The 18,865-nt window shown below is 36.1% G+C and overlaps 1 protein-coding gene and 1 long non-coding RNA gene across 5 annotated transcripts in view; one reads left to right on the forward strand and one right to left on the reverse strand.

Annotated features, from left to right (window-relative positions):
- Positions 1-7,652: 7,652 nt before the first annotated feature.
- The window catches only part of LOC127838347 (lutropin-choriogonadotropic hormone receptor-like), a 56,226-nt gene continuing 45,013 nt past the window's right edge, over positions 7,653-18,865 (reverse strand). Inside the window, exons 10-16 of the mRNA XM_052366051.1 lie at positions 13,639-13,819; positions 13,148-13,232; positions 12,698-12,859; positions 12,261-12,488; positions 11,583-11,762; positions 10,741-10,866; positions 7,653-10,131 (exon numbers count right to left, since the gene is read on the reverse strand). Of these exons, the coding sequence (XP_052222011.1) occupies positions 8,393-10,131; positions 10,741-10,866; positions 11,583-11,762; positions 12,261-12,488; positions 12,698-12,859; positions 13,148-13,232; positions 13,639-13,819 (2,701 nt within the window). The 3' untranslated portion in view covers positions 7,653-8,392. The remainder of the gene's footprint in view (positions 10,132-10,740; positions 10,867-11,582; positions 11,763-12,260; positions 12,489-12,697; positions 12,860-13,147; positions 13,233-13,638; positions 13,820-18,865) is intronic.
- On the forward strand, positions 14,716-17,891 carry LOC127838355 (uncharacterized). Of its 4 annotated transcripts, none has more exons than XR_008029782.1 (3): positions 14,716-14,833; positions 16,281-16,401; positions 16,783-17,891. It is a non-coding gene; the product is annotated as an uncharacterized LOC127838355 (long non-coding RNA). The 4 variants fall into 4 exon arrangements; XR_008029784.1 differs by lacking the exon at positions 14,716-14,833 and adding an exon at positions 14,875-15,720; XR_008029781.1 differs by lacking the exon at positions 14,716-14,833 and adding an exon at positions 14,877-15,746.

Here is an 18,865-nt window from a genome sequence, read left to right on the forward strand (position 1 = left end):
AGAGGTTCAGGTGTTATTACTGTGACTCTGAGTTTGATGTCCACAAAGACACTGTACACAACCTCATAGAACACCACGAATCTTTAACCATTAAGTACAGGGAGCTGGAACTGAATGAGAAAACGTGTCGTCAAGGCTACTGAACAAAGGATTATGATATTTATCCGGCAGAATGTTCCGTCTTAATATGTTCTAAGATATGTAACAATGACAATGAATAAGTACATGTATATTTAATAATAGTTGGAATCATATTTAGTGATATTAAAATATAAACTATGTATCGCTATCATGTAACTGTCCATACCTGTTATATAGAAAAGCTTATTTAAATTTTCAGAGACCACTTCTTTGACACTACAGAAAGAAATCGCAAGAAGCAGAAACGAAAGAAAGGACAGATATCGGCTCCAGATCAACTTGCGCATGGACAAAGGGGCGTGAGACAATTTCATGCATGCGATGAATCCAAGATTTTAGCCCATATCCGCAAAGGTCTTAAAGATATTCAACAACACATCACAATTCATCTGATAAAACTTTATTTAGAACTGTAACAGTAAAAACATGTAAACAAAAACATAAAATCTGCAATCTCCCTGCTACAACTGTGTTACATTATTCTCAAAACAAACGTCGAATATGGACAGTTTAACATTATTGTTACATATCATACACTATCGGGTTCGTCATTTTTCCTATATAACGTATACTGCGACTTTAAAATTCTGAGATATAAAATTACGTGTATGTTGTTAGAGACATCGTTGTTTGTGTTAGAATGGCATGTCTGTGAAAACGTATAATGTGAGAGAGATTGTACATCTAAATTGTTACTTCAACGAATTATTTTACTATACGTTGCATTGAGCGTCTCGTCTTTAGTCATATGGAAACCCACCGATATAGATACATTGAGAATTTTTTAATTTTTATCAGCGTGTTTTCGAGTCCAAAACTTTTAGTTTTACCTCTATAGCTGACTTTCCAGACGACTTAACAAGAAACGCCCGATGCAAAAAATAACATAATCATACGTATAAGTTACAAGTAAAACATACAAAACAAAACCTCTAGATGACTTACCATCTCCATCAAAATACGTTTGACTTGTATTTATATTTTTAAACGTACTTGTTCAATAAAAGCAATATTAGATAATTATCATCTTAGAAATACAATTGTTATCATTAAATTTTTAATCAGATTATGTGTTTTGTTTTCACTTAAAAATTGTAATGGTTATAATGCACGGACCTACAGGACTTACTGGTATACTAATATGACTTGTCGGAGTTTAAAACAGTGTGACTAGCTTCAAAAGAACATTAACAATGAAAAACAATTAAACATTTGATAATAAACAAAAAGATTTCTTAAAACTCAAAAAATCTTATAAAGATTGTTCTGAAAATCTTAAAAGAGGTAAACATTATTATGTCGACGAACATAGCCATTTGGATTAATTGCGTATATACGAAATCATGATTCAACACGGACACTTGTTATGATAAATAAGGCACTAGTAAACATTTAAAGTTCATACCGCATCATTATAATAAATATCAAATACAGTGTATGCCACTGTGATGTATGGTCACATATATTTTTAACATATGGTCATAATCCTTTGTTCTGTAGCCGTGACGACCCATTTTCTCATTCAGTTCCAGCTCCCTGTACTTAATGGTTAAGATTCGTGGTGTTCTATGAGGTGGTGTACAGTGTCTTTGTGGACATCAAACTCAAGAGTCACAGTAATAACACCTGAACCTCTTCATGGTGACGGTTTTCTACAAAAATACACCCTCATTATATTATATTATAGCCTCGTTATATATATTATATAGGTATCACAATCAAGTTTATTGATCAGAATATTCATACACCTACAGCATACATAACCTTCTTTTCTTGAGAATATATTACAAAGGACAGTTTCGCTTCTCAATTGTGTATAAAAGTACAAAAAGAAGAGAAAAATAAACGAAATAGTTATTTTGACAATCTGTCATCTAAGTTAGCATTTTCTACAGCGTTTCTGCCATCAGCGGCATCATTTAAAATACATATCTGCCAACTACGGCACCAATTTTTTTTCGACGGGGTCAGTTTGGACGCTTGTAACATGTTCATTAAACAACTCAAAGGGCGGATATTTGGCTTACATATCTCTAAGAGATAAATGCGTATGTGTATAACAAGAAATCATATCATTTATTTCAAATTTGAGATATTTTCAACAAAAATCAGTCATTTTTCATGATTTTTCGGAAACTGTCACTTTTAACTCGTTCACATTTCTTTATAAACTTGAACTACGAGTCCAAAATTACCTGGTGGCGTCCTCAGTCAATGGACAATATGTTCGTAGCAACAATTTGGCCTTACTTGCTTTATATAATTATATTGAACGAATTTGTAACCTACCTGTTGTACGCGGTTGAGTAAAGCTATCTGTCATCGACGGAACATTCTGCCATCGACGTGACGCGTAATACGGTGTGTACTTGTAGACATGAAAATCACAAACATAAAAGTAAACGTAAGGTGTACTCGGAGCTTCATGCTTGTATACTTATCCAGTATATTCATTTATAAATGATACATGTGTTCGTCAATGATATGCACTACGTTAGAGGACGACGTACACATGTGTAATTTATTTCTTGGTGTTAGCTACCCTCCTTAACGATAAGCCATGCAAATAATATCATATGCAGGGCCGTACCCAGGATTTTTTTACTGGGGGGGGGGCCCAACCGGGGAGAGTTTGGGAGGGATCCCCCCATCCCTATATATATACTTTTTTTAATTTGGCACTTTGCAAGGTGAATTTTAATGCTTATAAAAACGTATTTTGTGATATGAATTTATGGAATATAACAAGTAAATCAGCACATTGCGGAAGTCTTAAGCTTTAAACATTGGTGTGAATTAAAAGCTTTAGATTTCCGAAACTTACAAGTTTAAACTGACGATTATCCACATCAACTCTCGTATTGCTTCCACCATTTTTTTCACAAATCAATAACGTCACAGTTTTTTTTAATCTGATTTTTTTGGGTAAGAAGAAGATTTTTTGAGGAAAAAAATTGCGCGAAACGCCTAATTTTTGGGGGAAATAATGAAAGTCTTAAATAATCAATTTAACATATTTTACTGTTTTCAAACAAATTCAAGGAAAGTGATAATTTAACTATACAATATTTTGTCTACACTGGATCAGGTTAACTTATATAATGAGATCGATTTGTTGATTCATTTTTCATTTTTAGATGGTCGCTTTAGCGACCGTCTAATGTGCTTGATGTAAAATTCAGGTCGATACGGCCTGGGTATGATTAGCCCAATTCCCGCTTACACTACGCGCGAAGAAAGAGTTGTATAATTTATGCAAGAGGTTTGAGTTCTCCAATTATGTTTATTCACAAATGGAAACATTATATTAATATCGTGTTAAATGCAATAGTTTCGAATGGTGTTTTATAGAAAAGAATAAAAAAAACAATGATCGTATTGCACGTGTCGCGGAGGAGATTGTTTATGAATGATTAAAATAGTCCACTTTCTGCTGCGTCTGCGTGACGTAGTATTTTCGCTCATCTCATTCATAAATCTGAGGCTGGCGATAAACAAAGGGGAGTCCGGGTGAGAATTACGCACTAGTATAAGGTTACGCTTGTTTATATTCACAGGTCTCAATTAATAACACGTTGACCACGAGTTCAACAATTATTACCGGGATACGATAGACAACATAAAAATGATTCATTATCGCTGAAACTGTTAAAAAACATTTAAATATAACAAGAATATTCTCTAAAAAATGTAGTCTTGCTGTTTTGAAATAAGGTTTGGAATTTTGGTTTCTAAATAACTTAATTAAAAACAAAAGTTTAATTATAGTGTTTTTTACTTTTAGTCGCATATTTACCGCATTATAATGTGTGTTATAATAGGCAAACCATACATTAGTAAAATTCAATCTGCCTTCGCACATAGAAGGAATGGGTCAATTAGGTGCTGCGTTTCCTTTGCTTACTTCAGTTAGAAGTCAATTCTTTACGTAAAAGCAATCACAAGGCCCCGGCTTCAGAGGAATTGCGGAGCGTTCTTACATAATTAAAGTCGTAGTCGCATGGTATTTGCGTTTAGCGTCCTATTTGGTCACGTGGTTCTTTTTCGCGGGTGTTTTGGCATTCATGATATGAGGCTATTAATAGATGCGCCTGTCGATAAACAAAGGAAAGTTTACGGGCGATAACAACGCAATAGGTTACGCTCTCACATACAACTCAATGACGTAGTACAGGTCGTAAATTGAGAGATTTGGGAAAAAGTTGACGCTTATTTATATTCTCAATTTATAAAACGTTGAACATAAGTTCAACAATAACTTCAGCGATACGATAGACTAAAAAAAATCATAATCGCTTAACCCGAATATAACAAATAATTTATAATAATAATACGAATGACCTGTTTCATAACCTCGTTGAAGCTACTACATCGGGTATTTCTGGAAAGCGTTCTTGGTTCTCAACACATAGCGGCGATCTTTTGTATTTACGGGTGTTTGCAACGCAAAAGTAGAAGCTTAGTAGAAGGGTTAGCTTGTTTATATTCACAGTTCTCAATACATTGACAGTTGGATATGAGTTCATCAATTACTCAGGCATACTATAGGCAACCTCGAAAATGCTTTATAATCGCTTAAACCGAAAACAACTAAATATATTATATTAAATGTATTTATAACAATACATGTCTTTTAAAAATGTAGTCGGCGTATACGCCGACTTTGAAATAAAGTTAGCAATTTACTTTTCTAAATAATTGAATACAATTAAACAAAAGTTAAACTATTGTGTTGTGTTTTTCACTTGTAGGCTGCATATTCACCGCATGAAATGTGTGTTAGCATTGTCAAACCACACATTAGTGTGAGTAAATAAAAAATATACTACGGGAGAGCACTTCATATGTGTCCTCATATGCCTTGTTACGAGTATCTTTCTTCATTATCGAAATATATCGTATGTTTATATTTGATTTAAACGCAGTTTTCTTTCGTCACATTTAAATCACACGTCAATAGCGCCGTCATGCGAAAATGGGTCTTATGCGTTTCGGCAAGCGTTTGTTAAACCCAACATGTGCTCTTGCGCAGTCAGGCCATAGGCGACGCTGTTCGCTTTAAAATCACTCAATATGTTATGTTTCTCCTTACCAGAAGGAGGGATAGCTGAGTGGGCTATTTATATGATGGGCGCATATGGAATAAGACCCATTTTCGCATGACGAGGGTCATTACAAATCTCATTGCGAATTGAAAATCCCACATTTAAAAACAATGCTTTTTGATACAAAATTGAATTCAAAATAGCAAACTTGTTAATAATGGCAGCCTATCGACGCATTAAGGAATGATTTCCAGACGTGCTGACCAAGTACGGCAAACATTGTGGTATGATAATTAAACGATTTTCTCTTATCGTGACACTATACTATTTCGCTAATGATTGTTTTCTCATCTTGGAGGCGAAATTGAAATTCTGCGAGATGGATTGTAACGCGTAATTGTAACAGGGCCACAATTTGTGTCGTTTGAGCATACAGAGAGTAGTCCGGAATTCCTTACACTGAACAGTGCTACATCCTTTGAATTGAGCACATACGCAGTGATGTAGCAAAAATTCAGAGGTTGTATCTCGAATCAGCTTATTAAATATTCGAAAATATTCATGCGTGTCTGTTGGCGTTGTGTTAAAGTCACTAAGATGAAAACTGAAACAGATTCGCCTAAAAGCGCATTAGTGCTCTATACCTATGTTTATGTTAGCGTTGTTGACACCGTGTGAACTGCTCGGGTAACAAGTAAAGCATAAACAGCAATGTTTATATACTTTTATTCCTCCATATACAAGATACGAAGATTATTGTATATTTTGAATTTGTATATGGTGTCAAAAATCAAAAGTTTTGTACACGGAACTTTCATTATGAATTTATATTCTTGGTGAGATAGTCATTCGATATTAGAAAAAATATTCCTTTAATATGATGGTGACTGCAAATTTTCTTTATATTAAGTTCTCATTACCATTTTCATCATACTTTCTTTGCTTTCAGAACTTCCAAAAAAGCATGCTGTTTTTATTTTGTCTTAGTTATTTCTATGAAATAATAAGGATGATAAAAAGTGCACACAAAACTCGACCCGTGCGCTATGACACACACTTTTTAAAGTTGAATGGCGTGTGTTCATTTCAAACTTGCGATTGATTTTGAAAAATGAATTGCGTGTTAAATTATGCAATAGCGAACATCTTCAGTGCCTTCAGCGCTTTGATTTTACCAATGAGCCATTAATAGGTTGATATTACTCAATTCTCGGTACTCAATTATATTAAATACTGAATTCTGCCAAATTCTTATCTGTTGCTCGGAAAATTTATGAATATGTTTTTCTTTTAAACAAACATGTTAACTATCTCATCGTAGTCTTTTTCAGGGATTTCCTTTCAAAAATTATAAATACTATACTATAAATACTATGTTTAATACCTTTGTCAGTGTTTTCGTTCCGGTTCAAATTCAGGGCCCTATTCTCAATGCAAAAAGTATATATTGGGACCTAAAAACTCCCAATAAAATGTTTAAAAAAAAAATTAAACTTTAGAAGGGAAAATACGTCTAGGGCCTTCTCAAAGAAGGAAAATAACTTGCGTCGGCAATTATCAGACCATAGTCTACGAACTCCTGTGGCAGTTGCTTCCATTCGCTGCACGTATCAAAATGCATGTCAACCATCGATAGATGAAGCATTCATGATCACAATGGGGGACTGATCGGGGATGTGGGTACAAGGCGATAAGAAAACATTGCCTAGAGGCTTATCTCGATTGGCGAGCGTTAATCCCCTTGTTTATCAGAGACAATAAAACACAGCTGCTCTTTTGTTTTGAGGGAATGTGTACTGTGGGCCCTTGCACGAGAGAAAAAATTGCAGTGGGCCGATTATTAAAAAAAAAATCATAGTTCGACAGCCAGCTGGGGGGGCCCGAGCCCCTGGGCCCATGGCCTGGGTACGGGCCTGATATGAGTCGTGTTCTGAGAAAACTGGGCTTAATGCATGTGCGTAAAGTGTCGTCCAGATTAGCTTGTCCAGTCCGCACAGGCTAATCAGGGACAACGCTCTCCTCTTTTATGACTTTTTTTAGTTTAAATGAAGTGTCTTCTTACCAAAATCCAATTTAGGCGGAAAGTGTCGTCCCTGATTAGCCTGTGCGGACTGCACAGGCTAATATGGGTTGACACTTTACGCACATGCATTAAGCCCAGTTTTCTCAGAACACGACTCATATATTGTTAAGGACGCTCTTAGTAGGAAGTCTCTCCGACAATACCCATCACATAATCATATAAACATGCCGGAAGCAAGTGTTATGTTTAGCAAATTTATATACCCTTTTTAACGTAGAACTTTTTATAAAAGATATATAGATCTTAGTATGAAGTTTCTCCAACAATACCCATCACGTTGTCATATGAACATCCCTAATCAAGTGTTAATTTTAGCAAATTTATGTACATATTTAACGTAGAAATTTTGATAAAATGTTTATTTTCAAGAGCAGATGATGAAACACCATGCATTCACTTTATTCAATTCGGCAAATGTCAAGTCGATTTCCATGTTGCAGTGAATACGCAATTATCAGTTCATTGTCAGTTTATACGAATAAATCTAAGTGAGCAAAATCTTTCTCAACACTGGAGTTCAATATTAGGATGGATATTAGGATGAAATAACATCAACATAAGTAGACATTAATAGAACATGAAAAAAAATAATAAAGAAACACGTTAACAACAGAACGCATTCCATATGTCAAGTTAAGTATATAACAAATGAGATTCCTAATTCAAACTTTCAACTTTAAAATTCACGATAAAAGAAGCAACATTTTGAATGAAATAACAATACTCCACATGTTTTGCAATTGTCATAAACATAGATAAAACAAAGTGTCTTAAATAAGGCGTACGCGCACATTGCTCTTTTAAACACTTCAGGCTGTTAATACTCGTATTTATGCCGTTGTGCATGTTTTCGTGTACGTGCATACGTTTTTATACGCATTATTCGTGAATGTATTCGAAAGTTGTTTATGCCACGCATTATAGTTTTAATTGAAGAAATATAAATGCCGTTATTTCGCACCATTGAGCTTGGTGACCTTTCGGGGCTCGCACAATTGAGCTAGGTCAAGTGTTGGGGCTCGCACTATTGAGCTTAGCGAAGTGTCGGGGCTCGTTTTATTGACCTTGGTGAAGTGTCGGGGCTCGCCCTATTGACCTTGGTGACCTGGCGGAACTGGGGCCATCACGAGCTGGAGCTGATGCCGCTTTCGATATCACAGCTGTTCCGGTGCTGCGGAATGCACAGCGACGTCTCACACTCGCCCTCCTGTCCCGCACCAGAACCCGGGACCGCCATACTCGAGTCTTCATTGTCTCTGTATACTGCATTCTTATATAGCATATCGTTCCGTTGTTTGCGTCTATTGTCCGCTTGATTTTTAACGCTCGTCGGTTTGTGGTCATAAAACACATACTGGTCATCGTCTTCATATGCCGAATCTCTGCTTGAGTTCTTCAACAGTATGTATCCTTCCTGTTTCGAAGTAAGGCTATGCCGCTTTGTGGACGTGGTTGCCTCGACGGACACTGGCCGAGTGAGCTCGACCAAACTGTTGGACTTTTGTTTTGGACACATCACATCGAATGTACCAGAATGTTTCCAAAGAAATGACAACTGCGAGGTTTTCCGCCACTCTATAATGTGCCTATCTTTTTCTTGTTTTGCCGTTGCCCTATGCAAACCCTTCAACTGTGGAATGAGCGGGAGAACATGCTTGTCAGTTTGTGTGGTCGCATCAGCATGACTCACTGTATTGTCACATTTAATCAGGTTCGATTGTTCACCTTTACTTTTGACAAAATGTGTCGCATTAAGTCCTATTTCCTTACTTCTGTCTGCTTCGAACTTTTTTCTGACATGAATCTTTTCTTCACACAGCAGATTGTCGTGTACGCTTGGTATAATTGTCGCGGGTTTCACAACGGCAGCTTTGACTTCTTCCGTCTGAGATTCTACAGACCGACTGGGCAGTGACACCTTTTGATGATGCAAGGTGACTAGTGTGTGGTTACACAGTCGCCCTGCGCACCTGGCGGACGTTTCTAGACATTCACTATAACCGGATTTGGAGCTGCCGCAGACGCGTCTTCTCAAGGATTTGGATGGTGCGTCGTCTGCTGTAGTTTTCAGAAAGGCATTGCCTTCCTTTGTGTGTACGATTATATCTGGCCACGAATCTTGATCCTCTTCAACAGGATTTTCCTTTGGTGATTGTGCATTTTTCTGACTGGTGTTCCTTGGGGTAGATGGCTGACCGGTTTTCAGTTGTTGGGAAGCATTCTCACGCAGTTGAAGTGGCTGCAATTTCAGCGACATGTCGGGCGAGCGAACATAGCGGACTATCTGCTTCTCTTCCGCAGTCAGACGAACCTTCCGCAGCGTCAGATCTGAGTCGTCCGACGCGTTGTTGGAGCTCGTCGATGCCTCGCCAGATGTGCTCGCTATATTGGCCTTGTCGTTACATCCCCTTTGCTGTCTCACACAAGTGTTTGTCCGCTGCTGACGATTAAGAAGCGCCGAAGATCTTCCATTACCACTGCTGGAGGCGTGTCTAGAATAACTGGACTCTTCTATTCGTTTGCACAGTTTTACACAGTCTCGTTTGAATTGTCTAGTGAAAAAGGCGTACAAGAAAGGATTGGCGCAGCTATTTAGCGGAAGAACGAAAATTGTCAAGACCTTCGCTTCGTCAAGACTAATTCCGGCCGCCGTCCATCCGAAAGCTGCGGTCACAGAGAAGAATATGATCGGGGCCCAACAAAAGAAGTCTGTGAATACGAGTAGCGCCATGCGCTTTGCCACAACAGTGTCTTTGGCATTCCACGAGTGCGCGGCGCGGATGGACATGAACATGTAAGCGTAGCAGACGAGAATCACCACGAACGAGATGGCGTTGAAAATCATGATGAAGCACACGTAACCTGAAACAACAACTGCATCATAAGTCGGGCTTTACAATGCTGCAATGTATCAATATATTAATGTTTAATCCTTACAGCAAGTGCAATTTATTACGTATAGTTATCCACATATAGAAATTATCTAGTAATACATCTTCTGTTTGCCATGTTTGTAACCCTGTGTGCGTCCCAATCAATATCTGAACAAAATTACAAGAATGGTAAGTAACATAAGAGAAAAAAAATCCGTAGTAGTTTAAGTCGATATATGACTGTTCGATACAAAATGAAAACGGTAAAAGCAAAGGTGGTTAAATGTGAACCGATCTTCTAATCAAATGAACAACATACAGGTAATCAAAGGATTCCGTCATATGTTTAGTTACATAGGGATGTATAGCTGCATATTAGACAGTAGTTCTTTTAAATATTGTGCTCCATTTGATTTGAGCACTTAAGACAGGTCCCCCGAATTCAGACCAGACAAGGACCTTCTACAAATCTTCAAGTAATGACGCACTTAACAATAAATCAAGAATCTTACAAAGTTTGGTCGTCCGACATACTAACATAATGACCGTCGTTTTCTATAGGGTCAAAACAGTTTGGACTTGATATGAACGCACATACCTAGTGAAATTTGACTTTCCGTTTCGAATGGAAGGCAGATGGCAAATTTTCTAAAATCGCTGATTTCAAACAGTGGCAGACTTGCGATACAAATGCAGAATATCCACCCGCTACTCATCAGTACAGCTGAAATACAGAGGGAAATACATACTTTCTTGACACAAGTACAGCTGAAATACAGAGGGAAATACAGGCCGCCTTGACCCAAGTACAGCTGAAATACATAGGGAAATACAGAATGTCTTGACCCAAGTACAGCTGAAATACAGCGGGAAATACAGGCCGTCTTGACTCAAGTACAGCTGAAATACATAGGGAAATACAGACTGTCTTGACGTAAGTACAGCTGAAATACAGAGGGAAATACAGACCGTCTTTACCCAAGTTTAGCTGAAATACAGAGGGAAATACAGGCCGCCTTGACCCAAGTACAGCTAAAACACAGAGAGAAATACAGGCCGTATTGACCAAAGTACAGCTAAAACACAGAGGGAAATACAGGCCGTCTTGACCCAAGTACAACTGAAACACAGAGGGAAATACAGGCCGTCTTGACGCAAGTTGTGCGATATTAAAAAGCAGTTTGCATGTACCATTCTATAGGCTTTGAACTTTTGTGTTCATGCAGATGCAGGTGTTTCAAAAATTAACGTTGACATTCGTATTATTCCACGTTTGCGTAACTCATGCCAAAAGTCAGAAAGACGCGTCACAATACGGCACTTATTACATCAATGAAAGAGTGAAATGCGTGAAGTGAACATGTATATTTAATGATGCAGTTATTAGAATGGAAATATATTTCTACGCGTGTAATGAATCAGAGGCTACATGGTTCTCACCTGCGTGTCCGAGACGCACCCGTTTGCCGAGCTGCATGGCGTGTGAGATGGCGTAGAAGCGTTCCACGGTGATGACGACAAGCGTGAAGACGCTCAGCTCGCTGGAAAACACACCCAGGAAACCCGCCACCAGGCAGCCACCACTGCTCTGCCACCGCACCGCGTACTTTTCGAACTCACCTGCACAGCGATATTGACCGTTACAGAGACAAGGCACGACCACATTTTAGTAAGACAATTGACATGAGTTCAAAAAACTTATATAATAGAGCATTTATCGTTGTCGACCAGCTTCAAGGCAGTCGGTCATACTCCTGGGTAATTTTTGAAAAGTTTTTTTTGTACTCTTACTTTGTAGTTTAAGAGTACCAGGCGTTTTTTTAGTAGTTCCTGAGCCGACAAAGATATCCTGTATGGTTGAATATTTATTATTTAGCTTTTTATAAAATATTGAAGCATATAATAATTATGTTTTAATTTGTGGTGAAAGTAGTAATAGTGTTGATTTGTTGTGCCTATAGAATCAGATGAAGCGAAAACAGTTGTTGGCAGTCGTTGTCTTGTAGATAATTATATTATTTCGTTGTTACGGTGACAAAAGTTGTGTGTGGTTATTGGTGGCAGCGAAACTTGTTTGGCACTAGAGAAAGTCCTGTTAGAGGGCTTCACACGTCTTACCAAGTGTGGATGCGTCAACGATGGCCAGGAATCCAAGGTAGACACCCATACATAGGTCCGAGAAGGCCAGGTTGCAGATAAGGAAGCGGGTAACGTCCATCTTGGACTTGCTGAACAGCGACACGAACAGCACCGTGCCGTTGCCAATCACCGCCAGCAGGAAGACGATCCAGATGCCGCAGCGCAGCGACCACCAGCCAAACAGGTCGTCACACGGCTGGAACGGGTCTGTCGGCAACCGGCACAGCAGCAACAGAATCATCGATTAGATAATTGAGACCCGGTGTGAATTTCCATTTAGACACATTTTATTTTGTTATACAAAGTACATTAACTTGAAAAATAAGATTATAAATTAATTGCATAGTCGGAAATGCAACCGTTTAATACTGAATTTAATGTTTGATAACTAGTGTATGCCGCTCAGGGCTTCCTACCGGGTTCCGGTGAGCACTCGACGACGGGTTTCACGCGGATCTCTGTGTCGATGGAGGTGGAGAACGCCGTTTCGTTGGGAAGCAGCGAGTCGTTAAACAGCGCGTCGTCCTCGTCCTCGTAGTCCAAGTACAGCGGGAAGTTCGGGTCACTGAGGTTGTTTGCTGAACATTGTGAAAAAATATACCGATGTACTGCGTCTAATCTACTTAATGTCAGATGTTTATAATACTGTGCACACTGTTACAAACGTAACATACTGAATCAACTATGTTCATATTACTTAAGGTAGATGCTGTGCGACTTGAAGTGTTGTAAAGTAAATTGCAACAATAAAAAGAACGTTACCTATACATGCTAATGCAAATGTATATACGTGTATTTATTATAGATATGTAGCTATGTGCATTTAATTAAGCGCGATCACAACTCAATTGGACCAAAGTTCTCACTTTCGGGCCAGAGCGCGCTGCCGTTTGGGTCTCTCAGCCACGTGACCGTTTGGTCGAGCATGAAGTCCTTCCGGTATACTTGCTCCTGAAATAAACATGGCTAACATGACCACTGACTAATAACCTCGTCCATACAGTTATATCTATGTGTTCAGCGAGTCATGCTAATCATTGATACATCATGACCAATGAAATGAATTGTATAAATGTATTATTGTACGATCTTACTTTTAATACGACATATATTTCAGCAAATGATTTCTAACTTTTAAGAAAATATTAAGCAAGCAAGATTTAATTTATTTTTCATAAACAAGAGATCGAAATGCCTCTTGAATATTTTGTGTTATCTCTAAACAGGTTATATATTAAATACATACATAATACTATTAATTCACACAATCGGTCGTGAACTGACCAAAAAGTAAAATTGGCTTATTTTATTTGGTAAAATCATAAAGTAAGCCGTTTAGTCCCAGTAATAAACTCACCTGCTGAACTCGGCGGAAGGCGCAGCAATGGTAGGCGTAGGCGGCGACAATGTGCAGGATGTTAGGAATCGCCTCTGCGGACGGCGGCGTCTCCAGGTAGCGGTTGTGGTACGTTTTCAGGTATTGCAGTTTCTGAAGACCGGCTGTCGGCAGCGTGGGGAATTGGTTCTCGGCGAGGTTTCTATGTCGTGGCAGGATATTGGGTTTAAAATAATAAGAATTTACCAGTTTCGATGGTAGGTTTAAAAAAACTTATCTTTGGAATAAGAATATATTACCATATATACGAAGATCCTTATGTTGATCACGAAATAAATTATGAAGATCATAATGTGCTTGCTTGTTGTTGTTGCTGTTGTTGCTGCTGCTAATTATGGTTGTGGTGAAGTGAATATGCAACAGAAAAAAACTTTGAATAATGATAAAAATGAATCAATACACTATACTATACACATATAGACACTATCCATATTTATATACACATAAAGACATTGGCCCCGTTTCATAAACAATTCTTAAGTTTTTCGTAAGAATTCTGCGATTTTTACGTACGGACGTTCTTACGCCAATTCCTACGAACGTTTCATAAACGCGTTCGCAGACTTAAGAATTCTTACGAATCTTACTAACGTAAAACCAGTCTGCGCTCTTTAATTGAAGGTTTTAAAAGACGTAAAACTAACATTTGGCGCCATCTGTCAGATTATAATAAACACTACGAGAACTAGTAGAAAAGCAATAAAACTAATTGTTATGTATACATTTATTTTTCTCTTTTAAAATAAATAAATGTAAAGTCGTCAGCAGAAATGATTTCAAATGAGGTCGACGTTTTATGACGCTAAACGTGTTTTTGTGTGACGTTAAATAACTGCACTTGATTAGTTGAAATTCATTCAGTTGAACTGAAACATATATAACTTGTGATCTTGGTAACTAGTTCAGACGAAAAAGGCACTGGCCCCTCGCGAAGTTATCGCTTATAATGTAAACAGCGTTTTTAAAGTTTGTTGAGTGTAACAATTGCTTTGTTGTTGAAATTGAAATACTCATTGGGGTTAAACGAGCGTAGAGTAACAATGATGTTGAAATTTACTGTCAAAGTTGGATAGATTTGCGCTGATTAACAATGGAACAAACTGCTATTGATTGACATGGAGGATTTCTAAATTAAGGAGTTGATATTCCGCATCAGGTAAGATGACGAATCTACATGACACCATGGTAAAAATCGCCTTTGCTAAAGGGACTTGTTCACAAAGTTTGGCATGTTTTGAAGGTAGTCATGAAATGCTTTTAATTGATAAATGTAAACATCGGAACTAAATAGTTCCAGTCCAGTATAAACCAATGATAAAATTAAAGAAAGAAAAAAATGTAATCCACACCAGGGCTTGAACCACTGACACCTGGAGTAAAAGTCTAGCACCAACCACTTGGCTGTCCGTACTGATATAGTACGCTCAGGTGTACTATTTATACTTTATGTAAGCAATCTTTGTAATGTAACAAATTATAGCTCCAATATAAAAACAAGAATAAAAGTAAAAAGAAAACAAACAGAAATAAAAGTTTATCACACCGGGGCTCGAACCACTGACCCATGTAGTAAAAGCCAAGCGCCGAAACCGCTCAGCAATCCGTCTTCACATGTGGGTTTGTGTAATTCAGAGTTCATGTTCTGGTCGTCATTGAGTCTTTACAACTACATTATGTGCGGACCTGACAAACCGTCTTCACATGGGTTGACATTTATTTTATACTTTGTAAAACCATCTGCGTGTTGTTACAAAATATAACGATGACACAAGAAATCAAAAATTTAAAATTGTTTCGCGTATGAGACGCTTTATAATTTTATCAATTTCTAACGATGATTTTTAGTAAACGAAAGTGTATTTTCAGTAAAAGTCTGCGGCATTAGTGTTATTTCGCACACTGATGTATATTGTTCATTTATTTCTTAAATATGTGACAAAAAGTTGAAACATTCTCATTTTGATAGAGTGTGAACAAGTCCCTTTAACATTGACAGCAAATGTTTTGTTTTGGAAGTTAAATTAATACTGGCTAAATTTGCAGGTGTGTTATTGTTTTAAATTGAGATGGTATGGCATTAAAGGTTTAATACTTACTTTGTTTATATGTCAGATTGTAATATTATTAAAGATATGTGTAAGTTTGAGCTATTTTTGTCAAAACTTACATGTAACATGAATAAAAAAAGTCATTTACATCTGTTAAACTTTTAAGTAATGTTTAAATTTCTATTTATTATTTAACAGTCCCTTCTGTTGAGATAAGACTAAACAATTGACAAAATCCACTTAAGATAAGCTGTTATTTACTTTGTGTGTTGTAATTTGGACAATAATAAATTAAATTCAATAAAAGTATAATTCTGCTTTGGTAAGACATATTTTCTGATTTAAAAAATATTTTGTAAAAAGTAAGATTTTTATGTTTCATATGTCGGGTAAATATACTACAATCCTGCTAAAAAAATGAAATTCTATCTAATTATGTGAGTTAAACAGTATTATTTTTTTCATAAAATCATGCATGTCAGTCATTTTTTGTAATTTAATACCGTGTTTAAATTTAATTATGGATATTTGTTATTAAAGAAGTTTGTGTTTTAGGTGAACAGATACTTCATGAATTATATGAATCACCAGGGAAAGGACCCAACTACTTGCACAGATGCATCCTGGCGGGTGAAAGAAGGGATGATCACTTTGGCAACAGATTGTTCAACTGCTTGTAAGAACTTATGTTTTGCATATAGTGACTGTTATAATTCTTACTCCTTTAAATGATTCTTTGTAACTTTGGTTTTACTAAAACATATGCATCGGAACACTACAAAAGTAAAAAAAAAAAAAGTTTAAATGTTAAGTTAATTTTATTGACAAGTTTAAATTAAGAATTCCGATGTGAAGGGAATCCATTTGAGATAAAGATTTCATAACATATCTTAATGATTAAAGAAACTTGTACATGCTAAAGTTTGGTGTATCCTGATGATTACCAGCCATAAGAGTTTCAACCATGACTGTCAGTTTTGTGTTATTCCAAATTATTTTAAGATACATTAGTAGGATTACATTTTTGATTTTTTGCACTGGTACTTTTTATTTACAGAAATGTTGATGTGGACTCAGTCAAAGAATTTGCTGTAACTGTGTATGTCTCTTCACTATGTGGACATAAAGTGCTACAGCTGGTTGGAGATTAAGATCACAATGTACTGTTTTAATGGAGAACATCTGTGAATATTTATTCTAACAATGGAAATTCAAACCTGAATTATTATAATTAGAAAACATTTTCATGTACATGCTGGAATTTTATTTGAAGTGTAAAACTAAAATAATTTAGAATTATTTTTAAACACAAACACAGTTTTATTATAGAAATAATTGTATAAACTTAAGAGAAATCAGTGTTTAAGTGATGCATTTTATTTAGTGTTTGACCTATTTAACACCTTAACTATGTTTTTTTATGTTGAATGTAATGGTAATAAAAAAAAACATAAGCTGACATCCAAAGGGTTTTAACCTTAAAGGGAATTGTTCACAGATTCAGGCATTTTTTTTAAGTATGTCAGTAGAAGCCTTAAATTGCTAGATTTTAACCTCAAAATAGAATTTTAGAAGAGATAAAAACACCAGAAAAATATTGGTATCCATGGGGGTCCTTAAATTATTTAACCTATAACACTCGGCCATCTTGAATTTTATATTTAAGCATTCATTTTATACTTGATATATGTGACCCATGTGAAATAACAAAATATAACAGAAAAAACAGAATCATTAAAAATTATCCAATCATCACCCTGTTTAATTGTATCCATTACACATGATGAATACTCATAAAAAAGCTGTATTTTCAGTTTGAGTCTACATCATTAGTGGCATTTTGCTCCCTGATTTACAGTACATGTATTCTTTTTTATTTTGTATCTGTTCCTTAAATTTGGAAAATGGTCAGTTTTACTATCTGTGCACAATTCCTTTTGATCTTTATTCTTAGTTTTGTGATCAATGGAATGCCTAATACCATTTCAATAGTAAATGAGATTACGGGTAAGTACTTGTTAAACAATAAGGCCGTAAAACGTGCAAAGCCCTTCTTTATTGTATCTCAAATTATGAAAAGCAATTCTGAGATTTTTATGTTTTCTAACATTTAATTACTTTTTTGAGTTACTTATTATAAGTAAATGTAATTTTTGTAAGATTAAAATGCACTGACTTGTTCAAATAAAAATAATAACATATGAAAATATACAATTTTGTGTTGTGTAGTACATTTGCTTCCATGGCAACCAATTTATTTAAATGATACCATTGTTATTTTTCTACATTTTGAACACCAAATTAACTCAAAATAGTCACATGGATGTACTTTTCAATTATGCCATAAATTATAAAACAATATAAATACACTAGTCATAATTAAAGAGATTGTTGTTTTTTAAACTGAATTTAGTAGGGTTTTTTTCTGAAAATAATAACCATTTCCAAAAATATTTCAGTTGGATGTTGGTAAAGCAATCTATGCATGTTAACTAAAGGTCTATTTTTATAGGGAACAAAACATATATTTACCTTCTTTAAGATACTTGCAGACCAGTTGGCAAAAAAAGTTGATCTGAATCAAACACATCGTTCATCGAACATTGAAAATTATCACCGAAAATCAAAAAAGTTTGTTTCCGCTTGGATATCAACTAATAACTAAAAATCTATTATTGTTGTTCATTTGAAACATGATTTTGAAGCCTTTATAAATATGGTAAAAAGATGTTTAGTTGTGATATCATAATTTGGATTATTATCATTAGCTGTCTGGCATGTATGTACTAGTTCTACCCAGGAAACAGACTCAAGAGATGTCCACAGTTGAGTAAAAGCCAGATAATGTTTTGGTATCTTCTATGTATCCAGATCCAAACATTTAATACTTCCCAAACAATACAATTTTGTAAATAAAATAATAAAAAAAATACCTTATTTACAAAGGGAAAACCTTTGTTCTGCTTCTCCTGTTTTGGACATTCCATTTACAATAATTCAGTGACGCATCAAACAGAATCAAAGATAACCTTCCAGTAAATTCAATCCTAGAAGGAAACTCATTGATTTTGTTACACTCTGTTAAGTCGTTAGTGCCAAAAGTGGTTGATCCAATAAACATGCAAGTGTCTTGCATCATC

Source organism: Dreissena polymorpha, chromosome 1 (assembly GCF_020536995.1).
Source record: "Dreissena polymorpha isolate Duluth1 chromosome 1, UMN_Dpol_1.0, whole genome shotgun sequence".
Taxonomy (NCBI): Eukaryota; Metazoa; Mollusca; class Bivalvia; order Myida; family Dreissenidae; genus Dreissena; species Dreissena polymorpha.